General features: G+C 35.9%; 1 protein-coding gene across 1 annotated transcript in view; it reads right to left on the reverse strand.

Annotated features, from left to right (window-relative positions):
- Unc5c (unc-5 netrin receptor C) overlaps nt 1–21,151 on the reverse strand; it is a 329,934-nt gene that overhangs the window by 56,070 nt on the left and 252,713 nt on the right. Inside the window, exons 5-7 of the mRNA XM_041653981.1 lie at nt 13,262–13,442; nt 9,256–9,423; nt 6,741–6,905 (exon numbers count right to left, since the gene is read on the reverse strand). Coding sequence (XP_041509915.1) covers nt 6,741–6,905; nt 9,256–9,423; nt 13,262–13,442 — 514 coding nt within the window. The remainder of the gene's footprint in view (nt 1–6,740; nt 6,906–9,255; nt 9,424–13,261; nt 13,443–21,151) is intronic.

Below are 21,151 nucleotides of genomic sequence, written 5' to 3' on the forward strand. Positions count from 1 at the left end.
TTATTATGTGGCTTATTTTTTTCTCATATCAGAACAACAAGGCAAATGCTTTTCTTATTTTCAGTATTTAAAACAGTGTCTTTGTTATTTTGTTTGTTTTTGTTTGACGTAATCCATGTTGGTCAATGTATCAAAATGCTCCAGTGTTTGAAATGATTGTATTCTTTTAAAAAATTAACAGTGTGGCTACAAAATGTCCAATTTCTTTGGAGGTAATTTAGAGACTCTGATGCCTTCAAGTACCATTGCCAATGTATTTTAGTACACTCACACTAATTTCTCAAAATTTTAATTAGAAGGGAAAATATGTTGTGTATAAAATAGCAACTGATACTTTTGTTTTAGGGAATAAAGTTATGTCCTCTCTGTCTCTATCTCTCTGTCTCTATTTCTTTGTTCCTTTCTGTAAATTCTTTAAAAAACAAAAAAACCTCTTATGTGTGGATAGCCTAAATTTAGAGAAACTTTGGCAATATCTTAAATATTGGGATTCTGCTGTACAAATGTCATTTTACAGCATTGCACAATGAATCTGATACAGCATACATTCTAAAAATAAGGCTGTTTGCAAACTCTGGGTGATATGCGCATGACAGGCAACTAAGAAATAATGGAAAACTATAATTCAGTTCCAAATCCCCATGCCTTCGAAATACTTGATTTACTGGCTTTTAGTATCTCTCATCAACTTGGGTTTTCTACTAGATTTTCTGCTTGTATTTTATTGAATACTGTTATTAATGATCAAATTTGAATCAACATAACCAAGATCTTAAGATAAACCAGCAATATTCCTATATCTCAAATTCAGAGGGCCCACTGTCAGAGCATGCTGGGACACTATCCTCCCCTCTACATTTCATTTTGAACATGTCGTTTATAAATAGAAGCATAATGGAATGCCAAGTACAATGAATGTGCAGAACACGAGTCATATAGAAAAAATCCCTACTTATAATCTCATAAGCCCAGAGACAGAATAATTTTCAACAATAATTTCCTAAGCTTACTTTCATATAGTTATAGAAAAATGCACGTATAAATCCAAAAACGGCTTTTCTGGCTTTGGATCATGGAAATATTTTAGTGTGTGCATCATTATGTATTTTTTCTTTTATTTCTTTTTTCTATTTTGTTTTCAAGACAAGGTTTCTATTTGCATCCTTGGCTGTCCTGGAACTAGTTCTATAGACCATGCTTGCTTCCAGTTCATAAAGATCTGCCTGCCTCTGCCTCGCGAGAGCTGGGATTAAATGTGTGCACCCCATCCACCACCTTGTGATTATACATTTCTTAACCATTGGTTTTTAACAAATGTCATTATGATTATGAGTGCCCAGCCTTGGTGAGACTTGTATTTCAACTGCCTGGCCTCCAAGAAAGAACAAGGTGATAGATAGCCCGAGTGTGGGGAAGAGCATTGTCTTCTAGACTCAGCATGGTTGCTGTGCACATGCACAGCAGCTGTGGTGTTCCCTGAATAAGACCGACACACATTCAAACCAGTTCACACTCCCAGCATGAAGAAGGGTAGGCAGAGGCCCAAATCCTGGTTTAAGAGTTCTTGGCAGTTCATGGCTGCTGGGGAAGTTAAAGATACTTGAGAGATACTTTTCTTTTGTTTGTGGCTACTGGATTTTGCCACTTTGATCACAGTGAATGTTTGCACATACATGTATGAGTAGCATTAATTGGACTTGACAGCTTTATACACACACAGAGTTTGGAGTAAGGTGGTGAGAGAGGAGTTAGAGGAAGAATAAGATCAGGATATTTTGTATAGAGAAGAATTAGCCAAAGAATAAAAAAATGGGCTTTATAATAAAAACAATATAAACAATTAAAAATTTATAGCTACAGTTCACACGTACATATATATATATATGTAGTGCTTATATTAATTAATTGAAATCTATTAATTCAAATAGATTTGGTGGGTTAAAGCATAGTATAATTTTAAATTTTTTTCTAGAAATAATTATGAAGATTTTAATATTTACTAGTAAATCATAACTTTCTACTGCAAATGCATCAATATTTAACATAATTACCTATTCAAAATATTAAATACTTTTATAACTGACTCACAAAACCATGTGGATGTGTTTGTGTGTATATGTGTGTGTGTTACACATGTGTGTTCATGTGTGCTCTCTGTGAGAGCATTTGCAGAGCTCATAAATCAACAATGAACATTTTCCTCTGTTGTCAACTTTAATATCTGGGCCATCATATCTCACCAAGACCTCATTTGAAACCATCAGTAGCTTGGTAAACAATTGCAAATTACTTCAAATGGAAGCTAAACATTTTAGAACTATACAACCCAAGCAAATTAACTCTATAAATTAGAACTATGAATAAAACTATAATATGTACTGAGGCATAATGAGAAATGGAACTAAATAATGGTCAAAATTGATAGTCAAAGATTTTAATCAGCTACTTAAAATAGATATTGTAAGTTTCATGCCATTTTTAACCTTTTTCAGTATGATTTAAGTATTGAACTCATGAAAAGCATAAAACTGAATTTCTTTCTATAGGTTTAAAATTGCCATTGACAAGGTGAATTTAGTTCATTTACATGGCAGTTCTTGAAAAGTGTGTATTTCTTTGACATCTGGCTTATTGTTGGTATTTATCAAGGCCTTTCTTTTTTCCTTCTTTTCTACCTTCATTTTTTTTTACCTTGAGCTTTATATTCAAATTCATACATTTGTAGACAGTCTTACCATTATATCTGGATCACTTGAATCAATAAAATATAATGTGAAAAACATAACTATTTTCTTCCAGAATAATACATGGAATTTAAAAATCCTTCCTTAGTTCATAACTTGTTATGTCCCATGTTAGTATCATTTAGTTCCCCTTAATTTCAGGTTATCGTCTATTATTCTTTATTTGATAGCATCAATTCTCAGTGTCCATTTTGTTGTCACTCAGTGGGTTTTATGAGAAGCAAATGAATCCTTTGTCTTTTACTTGTCTCACAATCTCTTCCAATTTTTGCTTTCTTGATTAATGAATGTCAGACTTCCTTATGTTAATTTCTAATTCGCCTACTACTTTATACATAACATGCTTTTATTTCATCTAACTCTATTTGATCTGCAACCCAGGTTCCTAGTTTTTTTCTTCACCTTTATCTATAGCTGTATGTGTCTAATCTGCTTATTAATCTTGTATGGAATTTTAAATTTCAACCATCATGTTTAAAGTTTTTAACATTTTATTTGATTCCCCCAAATGTTCCCATTCTTGTAACAATATTCTATGCTTTCATTGTAAAATAGTTGTCTTTATACTTTCACTGACAACTGTCCCAAGTCCCTGTGAGTGGAATGCTAATTCTTTTTGTTTTGTTGTAGGCTGTCCTTACACTGGACTGTTCTCTTGGGAGATTTTTAAATTTCATGCAATTTTCAGGGGTGAGCATTTTTAATTTTTTTTTTTTTTTTTACAGATCAATGCACTAAGAAACTAAGATTGCAAAAGGGACCTGCTAGTGGTTTACTTTCTGCTGTGCTTCCTCAGAAGCTGCTCCAAGGATGCGAATTACATGTCTTTCTATCTTTTGCTCCCTGGAGTATATCTGAAGCTCCATACCACAGCTGGGTATAGCATTGTGGTTTTACTACAGATTTTACTTAAATGAATACCTCATTTTCCTTTCCCTGCTATGATTTTCTTGTGGTTTCTTTGGAACAGTTGGAAAAAAAAATCTTCTTGTTTTTCATGGTGGGTAGTAATGAATGAATTGCAGCTTTATTAAGTTCTTGCTCAAAGTCTCAGCCCAATTCTTTCACTAAGCCTCTGACCCTAGTACAAATCCTGACTCTTAAACACTCTAAGACCCAAATCATATCCACTTTGGCTCTGCCTATTCTGGTGTCTGCCACACAGCCAACTCTCCCTTTGCCTTGTAACTACCTTCCTGTTACTTGTAGATTCTATTCTCCTCTCCTGTCCTCTCCTCTCCTGTCCTCTCCTCTCCTGTCCTCTCCTCTCCTCTCCTCATCCTCCTTCTTTCTCTCCCTTCCCCTGCTCTCCCCTCCCCTCCTCATCCTGCTTCTACCCCCCCTTTCCCCCTCCTCTCTGTATAGTGATTTTCAAGTCTGTAACATTTTATCTAAATTGTCTACATATTTTGACACAAAGGTGCTCATATTATTGTTAGGTGGTAAAGCAATAAATTTCTCATAATTTTGTTGTTTTGAGAAAAATAATGAATAAATCTTGACAACAGCATTTTCTATTAATTTCACCTTTCATAGACCTTAAATGCCAATTTAACTTATTGAAAAATAATGAATATACTATGGTTTCTAGGAAACTCTTGAATCCTACTTAGATCTATCAGGAACTCTGAGCTTCTTTTACCCAGCAATATATCAACATTAATAACAGGATTAATTATATATAATTTTTAGTAGAATTATTTTATTTCATACTTGGTCTGATATTGAGTAGGACAGCTTTGTTTTAGGCAATATTATTGTATTGTTAGATAACACATTCAAGATATGAATTACCCCAAAGCAAAGGCATTTTAGAAGCAGATTCCTCATTGGCAATTGCAACTCTATGACTTTGTGTTCTAATCCATTTCTTTTTCTTATCATGGATATTGTCCCTCTTTCAAGCTTTATAGTTTTGTTGTTAAGAAGGCTTTTGTTTTCCAAGCAAAGGTAATATTATTTCTTTGTAAGACTTTGGCAGCAATACTTCTCCAGAAATTCCCAGCTTAGTGGGAAATAGAGACTATAAGCTCTAACTGTAAAACACTGTAATTATACAGCAAAGCAATCTCTCTGCTTTTGTTTTATCACCCAGGAAATCAATAGTGGTATAGGCTACAATTCTCTGCTAGATCTAGGACAGATGAGAAAGTTTATTGACTTAGTAGGAAATACTAGCATAAGAAATCACAGCAGCGGGAAAAGATGGCTTTTTACCTGAACGACTTCAATCCAAACTCCAAATAGTTTTTGTCCAATAAGAGACTTAATTTTTTTAAAAGTAAGGAAATGTGCAAATAAACAAACAAAAATCATCATCCATGTCTAAAACTATCTTAAAATCTAAGTACACTCACTACCAGCCATTACTGTTGGCAAATATTCAATCATGAGGTAATATTTCATTATGGTTGGGTGAGGTGAACAGATATAGAGGAACTGATAGCCATGAGGTCTTAGTTTGAAAGTCTTGTGTTTGACAAATGTCATAGTTTAGAAAGAATTCTGTAGAAGTTCGAGTGTCCTAGCATGTAGCAATACATTCCTTGTAAACTATCTTGCCAAGAATTTAAGTACATGGAGCAGAAACCAGTGATATTGTATCAATCAATGTTGTTATTATACTGAGATAGGGTGAAAGTACTAAAGAAAAACATGCCCCAAACTATCTCAATCATATCAATCAATTTGTTTCATACTAAAGAAAAATATAAAAGAAAAAAAAACATGACATATTCATGTTTTTTTACATTTGGTCCTCAATTAAAACTTGTTCCTGGGGATGAAACCTGTATCTCCAGACAGATGATTAAAAAACAGCTGTCCTCTCTTTATTTTCACATTTCTAGCAGAAACAGTGAGGTATATGGTAACTCTCCCCAGTCATCAGAAGCTTTAGGAATATGGCAACGCTTGACAACGCAATTGAGTGGTGCCTGGATTCTCATTCAATGTGAGAAACATTATTATATATTTGTACTTTAAGTAAGTTTTCTCTTTAAAGGTCCTTGTGTACATAGACTCTGAAGAGTAAGCAAAGTTTCATTTGTGTAGTGAAAACAAAGCACTTGTTCTTAAATGACAAACAAATAGTCCCCTGTGACTATGTCTCATTATATATTCAACATGCATGAGAAATGTCAACATTTGGCCACCATTAGTTTTGATTCACCATGGCACATTGTTTAATCCATTTGCCTGAACAATTCTATGCACTTTTTTTCACTGTCATGAATAGAGATGGTAAATTATGAACATCTAAGAGCTCTTCAGTAAATGGTTAGGAGTTTGCAAGTATTAAACGCAAGTCATCATTTCACTGACAAAATTTCATGCAAAGGGTATGAGAAATATAATATAGGTCATTTCATATACCATAACATCTGAGGCAACTTCTATGCTTATTAAATATTGTTTTATCATTAACACTTTCTTAAAATAGGCTAAATTATACCCATGATGTAATTTCTAATACAAACCTAGCACTTTCAAGAGGTTGGGAACATGTTCTTACAAAAGATTTATTATATATTTATCAAACTACCTGCAGAAATATTTATTGTCCTTGTATATTTTAAATTTCAAGGATGTTGACTCAGTACCAGGTATGAATTACAAATAAACAGCATTCTTGTTGGAAGACATCCTTTGATTCTATGATAAGTTTAAGGTAGTCCCATGTGCAAGGTAATACAACCGAGTTAACAGTTATTCGAGTTGAAAAGAATGACAGCCTGTCCATGGAAATGACTAAATTGTGTTTTTTTTTCTTGAGTTAAAGCAATACTATGTGCAACATTTGTTAACTAGACAATTATTATTCATTCTTGTTCCTGAGAGATTAGCTTTTCCCAATTTTGGAGAAAGCAGGGATAGAGTTGTATCATCACATTTTTCTTATTGTTCAGCATCCTCAATTAACCATATTCCTTCAAGCTATCCCCAAATCTTGGCCTTTTGGCCCCTTGGTACCTGTATTTCTTCAGTTTGACTTACCCTGCATGCACAGCCCATCGGTGCAGTTCTTGGATTGCAGAACCAGGCCATCGCAGTCCTTGCCCCCATTCTTGGGTGCGGGTGCTGTACACTCTCTCCTGCGCCAATGGGTGCATTCAGTCCCACAGGTTGACCATTTGCTCCATGATGTCCACCTGCCGTCCACTGCCATGAGGGAAGCCAGCATGAGATCAGAACAAGCCGTTACTTCATAAAGGGAAAAGAAGCACAACTCAATTCCCACAAAACAATAAGAATGGAAGAAGATAACCTAACGAGAAGCCTGGCACTCAGTTAAGCCTCTGGTGAATGAGTCATGCTATACCTGTGGGAGTTCTGGACATTTCCCCCCTCTAGTCAAGGGTCCAGCAAGACTTTCTGGAACACATCAAGAGCTACATAAGAATATTATCATATTTTCTCTTGATTCATTAAAGGTGAGGCTTTTGGATATTGTATGGAAGATCAGAGGGTTTCCTTTTTAATCAAAGATTCCTTCATTGAGAGTGTCACATAAACAATGAGAGAAAAAATGTATGAGAATTGGAAGCAAAGGAAGAGTAGCGGTCAAGTAACTCATTCATTCTCTTCTCTCTGCCTTCACCCCCTCCCATGTCTCTTGACTTCTATACTATTTATATTTTCTTTTTGTCATCAAGGTCACTTGATTTGGCTGAAACCTTTGCCATACATTTCTGTAAAGACAATACTATTTTTAGCTCATTTTATGATTTCATTCCATTATTTGATAGTGTACAATTCCTATTCATACTGAAATAAAATTTAAGTAAATCCCTCATTTTGGCAAAAATTGACCCAATTTCATACTTATTTTGGTAGATTATTATAAGAAAGTTCAGTGACAATGAGCTGGGATATCTCTGTCTTGAGAATATACTTTTGGTATCAATTTGAAAAACAGAGTAAACTTCCAAAGTTCAAAACAAATCCTCTTAAGCATATTAAAAGAAGGAGGATTAAAATGTTAAAATAAGTTTAAAAAGTGTTTGATTTTTTTACCTGATACATAAATGTTTATGATTACCTAGAATCCTACATAAAACAATGCCAAACATCATTTTTCGAACCTTTAAACTACTCAATTCTGAACAGTGGAAAAACAATATAAATTTTAGTAGCTTACAGTGTTTGGTAATTCTCTTATTACTGAGTAAATATACTACATAATGTGCATTGGGATATAAATATGCATATGTGCAAAATTAAGGAACACATTATTATTTCCATATACAGTTGTCTATACTTCAACTCCCAATTACCCTGAGCAATAAAATTTGATTTGCTGTAGCTCAACAATATGTGCCTATCACTTAAAGCACTAGCATATATGTATGTGTGTGTGTTTGTATATGTGGTGTGCATATGTGTGCTATGCGTGTGTGCAGTCACATTGTTCTTTCAACTCAAATTGAATGAACTCTGAAATATGAGTCATAATGTAGGTGAAATAAGGGACAATGTATGATATCAGATGAATTTCTACACTTACCTATAAGAAAAAATATGTTCGATAAATAAGAGCCCTCAAAGGTTCAGAACAGGGACACATTTTGATACTTGGAATCAATACTTGAAAATGTAATCTGTAGATTACATTTATCTCCCTGCCCACTTGTGAAAAATGTTCTATTAAAGGATGAGCAGTAAAAAACTGGGCAAAGCAAAGGGAATTAAGGCTGTGTATTCAAACACCCAACCAAAATTGATAACAGAATTTCTAATCATGGAGTATACTGAATTTATGGACTATTTCAAAACAGTTTCATCTTAACTTCTGGATATATTATATGAGTAGGCATTTTAGTATATTTGGAATTTATTTGGATTTGGGTAGCTATTAACTGGGATTTACCTGGAGTCAAGAGCTGGTGGAAATATGGATTACTACAAGATGCTGCCAAGTGGCCGAGGGATGCAATCTTGGTATAGGGGCCACTGCAAATAATTTATAAGACAGATGACCAAGAGGTACAGATAATAAAGAGGTGGCTATGCTGTATTTTCCAAATCCATTATCTCATGTGTCACGAACCTTAGCCTTTCTTTTAATTCATTCCAGATGTTTTATTTGCCCCTGCCTAGAAACTGACACTATGTATCAACTATTCCAGGATAAAATATTTTCTAAACTTCTGTTCCAATTAATTTTCATGTTTTGCTGGATGTCAAAGGTTGCTACTTCTAACTTTATGTGGTTTTCGATGTTGTTCAAATCATTTGAATTACAGAATGTACAATCTTGCCTCTAGCAGTATCACTGAGAAACACAGGATTATATTCATGGTTATTTGTTCTCTTAAAGCACTTTGCGTGGTTAGGTGATAAAGTTCCAGACTCTTTTGGAGGAACGTGTGACTTTTCAGCAAGGTAAATGCAGAATGGATTTAAATAATGTTTATCACACATAAGTTAAGATTAGGTCTTTGTCATCTGGTTCTAGTACACACATTTAGAATGGTGTGAATTATTTGGGAAGAGATAATTGCATATTTACCTGGGCACAACGTAGTACATGCTAATTTCTGCACACTCTGCCCCTCACAGAAGGCTCCGCCATTGAGTGGGGCTGGGTTGGTGCAGGTTCTCGTACGTTTCTGATATCCTCGTCCACAACGGCTGTTACACACAGACCATTCTGTCCAGGTAGACCAGCCACCGTTAACTGAATGAGACAAACCACAAAGGGTAGTTAAGCATGTGGGAATGAACAGTACACAAACTACACACAGAATACAGACAGACTGGAGTCATTCCCCATGTATCAATCAAAGGAACACGATTTCAATGCTACAGGAGGCCACAAATATCATTTCAGAGTTTTGTTGTATGGCTGAAGAATCTAAATTGAGATATAGGAAATTATTTTCCATGAGTTGCTTATTTATAAAAATAAATAAGACTATGTTCTCTTTTCCTTGACTAATATCCTTAAGGAAAAAAAATCCCCTTACCTAGTTAAACTCCAAATAATACTTTTGACAGTTTATCTCGCATAATAAATGTTTACATCCAGATGCCAAGGCTGTGAGCCAAAGCATGGAAACTAAATACAATCACTTGGAGTTCTTGAAAAACAAATGATTAATTATTTTTCATCAGCATCTTCAAACTTTATTCGGTTTCACAAACCCACATGTGAACCCAAATACAGAAAATCTTACAGCTTCCTACTTTTAAATAAATTGATAATCTGATTGAGCTAGCAATTGACTGGTGCATTGGAAATGGATACTCATCTTGTGAAGAAAAACTAACTATGATATGTTGTGGAGGGGTCATATATGTGATTACAAAACAAGAATTCCACACTACCCACACTATTTATTTCTGGACATGTGTCTCTTAGAAATATCATGATGTCTAAAAGAATAGTTCAATAATTTGTGTTTATCTAATGTTTTTAACAAATTTAAACATATATTATTTGCTGATAGTTAAATCACTGTGGGAAAAGTTGATTCATTTGCTTGCCGAGGTAAAAATGGTTAGCTACTGAAGCAACACAGACTTTATATATGCAAATGATTTTGCTCCAAATTATATTTTCTAAGAAATCTATTAATTTGAAAATAAACATGACTGTATTTACAGACATGAACAAAAGTATCTCCATAACAGATTTTTAAATTCAGTGATTATTAGAAGTACCTATGATGTTAAATATAGAAAAATGTTAAGTTGTATATTTTCAAGCCAATAAAATGATAACACAGAAGGTTATCTAATAAAAATGGATGTTAGCATTGTACATTAAATAAAAGTAACATGTGTAGCTCTTATCTTAAGGTACTACCTATGCATACAAAATATTAGTGATACCATATTGATTTAGAAAATACAGTCTGTAGATGGATAGGATCAAAGACAGCTTCTTTGGCCTTTTCTGTGTTTTTCAAATTTTCTCTAATGGATACGCATTTATAAGCCAAAAGAGACAGTAATGAAAAAGAGGACATAAAACAGATTCAGAGTAAGAATTGATGATTACATAGGTTTCTGGACTGACGAACCCAACTTATGTGCTTTGCACAACTCAATTTATGAAAGCCACAATGCTTTCATGTATGGTGCTTACTAACATGAGAGGCTGAGACTCTGAGTTACATATACAATTTCCATTCTGTTGACATCCTAATGTCTTGTTAAAAATCAGTAACTTTTAGACATTTTTTTTCAGATATTAGACACATCCTTTATTTTACAGAAAAAGAGAAAAGGACTCAAAAATATAGGTTAAAGAGCTGGATAGTTGCTGATCAAGGCCTAGCTGCTTCATCTTTGGTCCTGTGGCATCTGAGAATGTAAAAAGTTTAGTGGGGAAGTTGATTTGGGAACCCCTACCTGTCAACTGTCTGCACCAGCTTTTCATGGCTTCATAAATTGAGTTGTGCAAAGCACATAAGTTGGGTTCATCAGTCCACAGAAACCTATGTAATCATCAATTCTTATTCTGAATCTGTTTTATGTCCTCTTTTTAATTACTGTCTCTCTTGGCTTATAAATGCGTATCCATTAGAATACGCATTTTCTAAAAGTGTTTGTTTATTATGTGTGACCCTTCTTAATAACAAAGCTCTTTTTACATTTGCTGGTATTGAAATCATGCTATGCCTAGAAAGAGATTTGTATCTATATCAAATACCAATAGAACAGGTCTATTTATAGTATGCCTTCATTGGTTATTTGCAATTGGCACATACTATGATTGGGCCCAAATGCTTCTTTGCATTTTAAATGTTGTTAATCAAGTGTTTTAGGCAGTTTAGATTAAGATGAAAAGTACAAAACAATTTCGTGTGATTTAAAGAATACAATTGCTTACAATTCAACATAGCCATTATCTGGACCAGGAAATTAAACCCCAGAGTAATCAGAGGATTAAAAAACTTGAAATGCTTCTGTTCTGTAATTAAAATGGCAGTTTTAAACTATCTCTGTGTAGCTTCTGGAACATCATGATGATTCTGTTCTTGTGGCTCCTCATCTTGTCAGTAACATGGCCACACAATGGTATTGTTGGAGAGGGAACAAATTAATCTCTGTCTGTCAGACTCTCTCTATATATACATATATAAATATAGAGATATATTTCTTTATATATACATATGTGTAAAAATATATTTATCTATCTATCTATCATCTATCTATCTAAAGCATAGAGGTTTCTTTTTGGTTGATATGAGAAACTGATGTAAGATAGATCAATAGGTAAAAAAAACACATAGATACAACACATGTTTATTCATCATGGGCACATCATAAAGATGTAAAAAGCCACATGTGCCATGAGAATTAAACATATGTATGGAAGTGGATCCAAGAGTGGTAGGTTTTGAAAAGGTTACTAGGAGTTAACTGAGTAAGAGCTATGCAGAACCCTCCTGCTTTCCACTGTAATTCTTCTTAGAACTTCTCTTGGATCTAAGCTAAAGAGGAAATTTGGGGTGATCTCTTTTGATCTGTTCTTATTAAATTGCCTCCAAGTTAAGGAAATGGCCAAAGGCTGGAATGGTATATTCTTTGATTCCATATGTTATCTTAATCTTATCTCCTGTAGGACTCCCTGACATAATTGTCAGGATATGCCCAGTGAATGTACCCCCTTCATAGGCCATCTGAATCCAGGCATATGACTGACCACAGAAGTAGGGAGGGACAGTTACACTATTTTCTGGGCAGGGGTAAAGTTTGGGTTCCTTGTTCAAGAGGAAGCCTCATCTTAAATATTTGGTGTTTAGTTTTCTCTGTGATAATATGTCAATATAACTAACATTTTGAGAATTATGTAACTCTACAGCCTGAACTAATTGGGTACAAACCAGCTGAAAGTTTAGCTGGGGAATAACTCACCTTCTGAAATAGCTGGGGGATAATGGAGTGCCAACAGCATAGGGAGGTAATAGCATTGATGTCACACCAACGTGAAGGGTAGAACTATTTGACACTTAAAGAGAATCAATAGATTTAGAGATGAGCAGGGTGAGAGGGGCCAGAGAATGGCGTCTTCCATGTTGTGGGAATGACAGTCCCTTTATCCCAGTTGTCTTTGTTATGACTCTATAGTCCTTTGATGGAGGCAAGAAAGCAAGTTCAGAGGTGGGGGACAATGAGTCTGTTTGTGGAATATGTTTGTTTCATCTTTCCTGTGTTTTCTGTAATTGTAGACCTGAGTCTAGATTCAACGGAAGTATCATTGGTCTGTCTTGTGCTTTGTTCTGTCCCAAACTTAGTCAGGTCTTGTTGGTACTCGTCCTTTTTTGAGAAACAAAATGTTCAAGAGCAGCAGACTGTTCAGTAGGTTACCAAGGCTTACCACTTCACCACTCTTAATGATCCTTCTGGAAGTTAATAAACCTTACTGACCATGCACAAGGTCAAAAGGAACAGTAGAGGGAGTCTAAAAGAGACTGGTAGCTGGAGATTCTAAAACAAAATAATGTCATTAATGAGACACAGAATGGCTTGACACTGGCTTCACCATACCATGGAAGCTCACTTACCATACACGATGACAGTGGCTGTGGTGCTTTTCCTCTTGGCAACAATATTTTTGGCAACACAGGTATAATTTGCTGTATCTGAGAGCCGGGCCTGCTTGATGATCAGGTTGTGATCGATAGTAATATAAAAATTCCGATCTTCTTCAGGATCAATGATGTCTTCGTTCTTTAGCCACTCCACCTAAAGATACATGAGAAAAATTTGATAAGTCCTCAGTCTGGAGTTCTGCATGGCTGCCAGTCCTGACCTGGGTTCTGTAGTGTGTACAACATTGTTTCATGCTATGAACCACCATCGAGCATAAGAAAGTAACTTTCTGAGGTCATATTAAGTATCACTCACCTGCCAAACATGCTGATTCTGTCTGTACTACATTATTCTCAAATGTCAATGAACCAGTTGGGAAATACAGTGCTCAAATTGTTTTTACTTTGCCCTGCAGGCAGGATAGAGAATGAGCGCTGCCAAGCACAGAACCCAATCAAAAATAACAGGCAAAGCGTTTCAAACCTAACCCAAACCTTTTGCTATTTGATTTGTTTACTCTTGGCAACTTACCTGCTGCTGCCTTACAGGAAAGAATGTGAGGCCATAAAAAAGCTCAGAAGGCTTTTCAGACATCATGGAGCTCTAATAAAGCAACATTCAGATGATTTACCTGTAGCCTCTCTGTAACATATGGATTAAATTCCCCCGAAAATGCACAGACCTTAAAATGTAGTCAAACACATATTTGGAGATGCAGATGAGCCCAAAGATTTGGGTGAAGGGAAAGTTTCCCTACTAACCCCCAACACAATCCAAACAGTTTCTAAATCACCCTCAAATCTCTTTTTGAATAAGTACTTTCAGTATTCAAATCTTGGCTCTTAGTTTTCTTTTGGACAACCTGGTCTAAGATAGTGACCGACTATTCAACACTATCCACTCATTGTTTTGCTATGCAAATAATTCATTTAACAACAGTGGTGCTCTCTTTTCTGAATAAAAGAAGAGAAATATTCTCATGCAAACTGTCCTTCTGGAGGGTAAACTATTTTTTATCCTGGCAAGATTTGTTTCCCTGTGAACCAGTTTTTCCATAAAGGAAAACAACATTGATATTTACCACAGTTAAACTTCCCTCTTGTATTAGAGTGGATGTGGGCACAGGTAACCTTTAGTGGGAGGGAGTCAATACTGTTGCCATTTTCAAAACCTTAAAGAGCTTCTTCAACACTGTGAGAAGTCTAGAAATTAATCTCTAAATCTGTCCGTGAACTCCACACAGCACGGTTGTAAGTTACTTCTGGAAGGCAAGGGGCTATCCGTTATACTTCTCTAATCCACAGGCAAGAAGCCAGCATTAAGAGGGAAAAACAAAAACCAACAATACCCCTGAGAAACAGGAAGTAGATAGGGGTACAGATGAAAGTCACTATTTGTAATCATGTAAATTTGCAAGCAGTTAAACATTCTTGATATTTGCACTAATGGTAGGGAGAAAGGGAAAGGAATCCATTTAAAACTAGATTTTTAAATATGAATTTTGTTTTCAGACACAGACCACACAGGATGCCAGTGACTAGCTGCATTATATTTATATGTGTGTGTATGTAACGTAACAAAACAAACTATTGGAAATCTACTTGACAATACTAATTGTTGGCTTCATTATTTCTTGTTCTAGTTTTGCCCTTGAGTATCTGTCCTATGGTAAAGAAAGCATTCTTGCTCACTGAAGATGGGATTGCTGATTTTTGTACTCAGAATAAGTCTTGCCTCAAGAGTCCATTCTTCTTCTCCTCCTTGAATGATAGCGCTCAGATATAGGGATTCTCTTGTCCTTGGCTGTGTCTGTGAGTTTACATTTTCTCCTCAAACTTCCCTGTCTGTTACAATTCTGTGCATACACAGACCCATAAGTACTAGCTGAGTAAGTTCTGCGGTACAGTTCTCTGAGGTTCCCACATGGGATCATGTGGAATCTTGATTCTGAGATTATATTTGAATTTTCAATCTCCTTGTCTGTTTTTTTTTCCTACTTGCTCATGTTTTTCCTGCTCATTTTTCTTGGAGCACCTCCTTAAAGAATGATTCTATTCAGTCCTTAGGGACACAGCTTGCTTCTGGTTTCTCTATGTAGACTGATATTCTGTGTAACAACAGGGAAACTACCCTAATCACAATTGACATAAAGAGATCCAGGGGATATTACAAACCTTTGTTATTTTAAAAGTTTATTATATGGAAGAAAGAATTCTGTTTACACAGTTGACAGAGGGTTTTGAGAGTCTAATCTGATTGTTTGGTGTATAGGTTTTTTTTTTTTCATGCATTTAGCCACTTTTTATTCCATTGTCTCCACGACTGGTAAGGTATCTACGACCTGAGAAGCCCCTGTGTTGAAGTGAATGCCCCGGGTACTTGAGGTACTTCTCCTTTACTGACTGATTTGATCACAGAAGTTCTGTTTTGAGCAATTGCCCATATTGGCCTATATATCAGCCTTTTAAGGAATGGTGGGTATTGGAAAACAACACAGAAAAGAAGAGGGACACTCTGGTAAAGTCTCACACTGCCCCGCATTTCTGTACCCTTATGTGTTACACCCTCTACTCTAAGATCAGACCATCCTACGTAGACAGGTCACAGTTCTTCTGCTGTGGAACCAGGCATCAAAATCTTCCAGACTGCCATCTTATTGGAATGTTGACTTTTTCTGTTCCCCATCTAAAGTTCATGCCTCTTGTTATCAGTGTTTCCCCTGGAGTCTTAAGTGGAAGGTATTTGGTTTCCTAAGTGGAACGAACGAACCCCTGAACCTGTGTTTGGGTAAGTGCTTCTATTTTACACTGTTGTTCCAGATCAATTTCTCTCATCTATCTTGCTTTTAATATCAGGCCATCAGGTATCACCTGATACCTAAATTATTTTTGTAGTAATCTATAGGTATCCGGGCTATAGTCAGTTTATCCAGCACAATATCCAATTATATTAATTCTGATAAAGAGGTGACATCTGATTTCTTGCCCGCCCCCTCCCATTACTGGATCTACAGTGAACTAGTGTGTAGCCTTATGTCACCAGAAACCACTGGCCTTTCAGAGTTTGACTTTGACTCTTCCCATGGCCTTATATCTCAGAATGTAGGCTCCGATGCAGGGGCTTCCATGAGAACCAGTGCTCTTGGTGGCACTGGTACCACTTCATCTGTGTGAGTCAGCCTTTCCTGAAATGCCCTAATGCTCTATTATCCTCACCCAACTCATCCCCTTTTTCCGATAACACATTTTCAGTATTTCAGCTCTTGGTCAGCCTTTGAACCTTCAGCCACCATTTATTCCGATACCCACAACCTCCCTCCCTCTTTCTTTTATTTTCTTTATCTACTTTACATAAATTTTACTCATTCTGTTTCTCTAGAATATAAGCTGCATGGATTTTTGATCTAGTTTTTGGTTGCTATGTAGCCCAAGCTGGCCTTGAATACATGATCCTCTTGCATGCGTACTTTCAGTGTTATAATTAAAGGCATGGGCTACCATGCCAAGCTCTATTTTTTCTTTGTATCACTGCTGTCTCTTTCTCTTATCCGCTGGAACTGGTCTATTGTCAATACTTAGCCAGGATTTCCTTACATATGAATGAAAACAGGACATATTGTGGAGTGAAATCTGTTATTCGCACTTTTAGGTTCCTGTAAGTGTTTTATAGTCAGAATTAAGACTAAATACTTTTAGTGCGGACCAGACCCTTAAATATGATTTTAATTAAGTAGATTTAGCTATGGCTATTTTTCTGCTGGAGATTGAGAATTCAAATTCCCAGTGCCCTTGAGGATAGTTGTCTTACCTCTATGTGACCTTAGCAGAGGTACATGAAATGGAAGTTGAGATCCAGTTTCTCTGGGAGACTTTCAGTAACCTGTTGCTGTCTGAATCCATGTCTATCTTTCCTACAGTCAGTGAGTCTTTCTTCAAAAGTGGGATGTCTACGTAGTACGTATTAAAGCTGTGTAACTGCTAGAGAATTTTTAATAAAGGAGGGTGGTGATTGAGTAACTTCTATAAGCTTATCTAGGAATAAAATCTGTGGCAAAATAGCTTCCTAAGATGTTAGGCCTGTGGTTTAGTGGTAGAGTGCTTGTCTAGCATGAGTGACAGCCAGGGCTCAGTCTCTACAGTGGTAAAATTAAAAACAACAACAAGCAAGCAAACAAAGAGGGCGAGGTATGTGTTTGAGTTGGTAGTAGTGTGTACATAGCATGCACTAAGCCCTAGTTTTGATTTTCCTGCCAACACTAACTGAGTGTGGTGGCCCATAACTTCAAGAGAAGTCCTTAGATTGTGGAGCAGATGTTCAAAGTCATCTAAGGCTAGATGGGAAGTTCTTAGGCCCTGAGACACACAAAACTGTCTCATAGAGGAAAAGAAGATCAATCTGTGGTTTTAACTCATCTTAAATACCCTGAGTATAGACGGTGTAGGCACTGTATCAAGTTCTGGAAAACAGATAGGCAAGAGCCTGTTGATAGAGTTCTCTATAGAAGGGGAGGTGGTATATGCTCAATTATAATAGGTCTCATTTTAAGATGAAGGGAAGCCAAGGTGAAAAATATGGAGGAAGAACCTTGGTGTGTGGTGTTAACATCTTCACTTGCTTTTGGTGACGGGATTTCAATTACTGAGAGGCAAAGGACATTAGGATAATGGGGGTGGGTGAGGAAGAACACATGCTGGGATACAGGCTGCAGAACCTTAGTTGGTGGCATGTGGAAAGAAAACTATGAAATGAACTCTGCAGTTTCTGGTTTGGGGATCTGTGAGCAGAACAGTGTTATGGAAGATAGAAACAAAGTGAGGGCAAAAAGAGTGAGTTGTGGTTGGTCCAATCTCACGAAGAATTCATGCAGGAGAGCATGGTGCTAGTAACAGTTTAATTACTCAAAATTCCATTGTTTTTTTTTTTTTGTAAACAGTGAGTTTTGAAACACTTAAATCCTGATGGAGTTTTCTTGGGTCAGCTTTATCTTAACATTAAAGTAGAAGATATTGATTTTTAAAAAGATATTTACAGGGCAAGTGGGCTGAAATAATATTTAATTATTATTTTTGGCTTAGACATAATGTTACAGCAATCATAAAATCTTAAATGTACAGAAGAGAAAAATACACGAAAGTAGTTCTATTTATCATTTACAATGACTATCTGAGTCAGCAAGAGAAATCAATATGCAAGAGCTGTAACATCTAATTTTAAAAAGTATGTTTCATGTGCTAGCTCAAGAATCAGCAGTGCCAGAGAAAATGACTCCCCCATTTTGAAGTAATTCCTTGAATATATTATAAATAAAATTATTAAAAAAAACCCAGCAGCGTTCATTGTGCTAGATTTTTACCATATTGAATGGTAATTAATTATATTTTTCCCATGTTATTTATTCATAATGCAATCTTGGTTAGTCAAATATCAATACCTGCTCTGGCCTCTGATTCTTTTCATATTTTGGCTATTCCCACAATTTTTTTCTTTTATATTTCATCTCTTCCACTTGGCCAACTGTTTTATACAACAGGGAGCTCTTTCTGAGTTAGTAGTTATCTTTAACTGTGTATAAAACACTCAAGAAGACAGAAAAATAGGTTTAAGTTCAGAAAGCAATAAAAGGTTTCTGCCATAAACCATGACTTGGCATGGCTGCAATGACGCCCCCCACCCTTCAGGTTTTGTTCTTGGTTTCAGTAAGTGCAGCCTTTGCTGTCATCTAGAGACATATTTGATGTCATTTTCTCAAGGGTTTAAGGAGTGTGGAGTTTTATTAAAGGTGAATCAAATAGCTAGAAAGCAATAACAGAATGTTGTGTTTGCATGTTCTGCTGTTATGTTTGGTTTGCATCATTCACCGTGTAGCTGAGAATCTTATTTTAAAAGGCATTTCCTAAAGTCTCAAACACCAAGACCGAATTGATTGTCGGAGTTCAAAGCTAAACTTGGTCATTTAAGTCATATGTGTCTACTTTGGGTTGGTTTCACCACTATACAACTTTTGCTGCTTATATACAAGATGAGAATAACTTTAGGACACACTAAATTTATAAGGATTTGGGGGTTAAATACTCTATGCCTAACATGCAATGCATAGTTTAAAATTATCATTAGTATATATGTTTAATTAAGAGTACACTAACAGGTGTGAATGAGACAAAAGTAAAGAACTCAAAATATGAAATAAATAATGGGAATTTGAAATGCTCAAAACATGTTAGCTCCTGAGTTCTTTTATCCTTCAGTGAGATTTATCCTCTTTCAAGTCACCTCCATTCATTATATCTTAAATGATAATCTAACACTATGTACGTAAGCATTGACTTGGCAAATAGCTGTTTGGCATATATTAAAATACAGTATTAAATTAACTTGTACAAATGCTTTCTATTCTTCTTAGAAGATGCCATCATTGTATCACTTTCTAAAAGCATATGTAGAATGTATTTTTAATTGCAGATACTTTATCAATATTAAATCTGATGTTTCTTTCTACTTTGGTAATAAACATAGGAAACACAATAAACACTCATACATATACATATATATGCGTTATTCGTCATTGTATGTATTTCAAATTATTCCTCAACACTTGTTCTTTATGACATCACTCTCCTTACCCTATCTCCAATGGATGACACTTATCTCATGATCTCTATCACTTTAACTCAGACTTCAGGGATGAGATTTTCTTCAAGTCACTTCCAAATGAAAGATGGTTAAAAATATTTTCAATGGGTACATTAAAAAAAAGTCAAGCATCATCCCGTTTTGATCTATCCTAAGGAAACTGTCTCTTTGCACACACACACACACACACACACACACACACAGGAACTGAAATTCATAATGTTAGATCTAGACATGCTGTGGTTTGTGATATTCTTGCTCTGCAGCAAGTATGCTGAGTGAGAACGTGATACAGTTCTGCAAAGAAAAATCTTACATTGTGAATCCCGTTTCAACATTCAATCAAAGAACAGCAAACAAAATTACACTCTTACAGTTCTAGCTGAAAGCATCAGCAAATAGGGAAGAGAGAACATTTATCCAGAGAAATAACCTGAAGGTTTATGTACCACTCCAAAAGCCATCTGCAGTTCCAGGTTGCTAAGATTTTACCCCCAGAAACTGTAGCCACCGGTGATTCTTATTATTTTACTGCTTAGACCTTCTGAGCGTCTCCATCACCAGCAAGGCATCAATATCTCTATAGCTCTCCACTTAATCTGATGTGTCTTTCCTGTTCAACAGTCATGCATCAGCCTCTTTAATCTTATAAAAGTTACAATACTGTTGGTCCCCATCTATTCACTTGTTCACACAATCTTTAGATGGCAGCTCTCTGGAGTAATGTCCATCATTCTACTCAGATTTTCCCTTCATAGACAACCAGTGGTCCTAAATTCACTACAGAGGAAACTTATCTTATTCACCTTGCTATGGCAAGTAGCTGCCCTAGGTGTGCCTTGGAAAATACAGCCTCTTAAGTTTTACGTATTGCTAGGCAACCATTTCATGGTCCCATTTTATCCTCTCTCTCATTTACATCAGTGGTTCTGAACTTTGTGCTCCAGTATGGTACAGGAGTGTTTTTTATAGGATCTTTTTGCCTAGAGCCCTTTGAAAAGACTCTGATTTTACTGTTTTGAGGCAGGGCCCAGGTACCAGGACTCTCAAATCTCCACAGACACCCCACTGCAACTGTGCCTGAGACCTGAAGGCTCCTATGTACTGCATGACTATATACTTGCTTCACTGTGGCTGGTGATTTCCAAACCATCAGCAGCAGCCCTAGGTTTTGTTAAGTTATGTCTATATTTCCAATTCTTGATAATTCCATCTAGATGTTCAACAAATAT

Source organism: Microtus oregoni, unplaced genomic scaffold, assembly GCF_018167655.1.
Source record: "Microtus oregoni isolate MIOR12 unplaced genomic scaffold, Mior012 000000F_ref0000247, whole genome shotgun sequence".
Classification (NCBI taxonomy): domain Eukaryota; kingdom Metazoa; phylum Chordata; class Mammalia; order Rodentia; family Cricetidae; genus Microtus; species Microtus oregoni.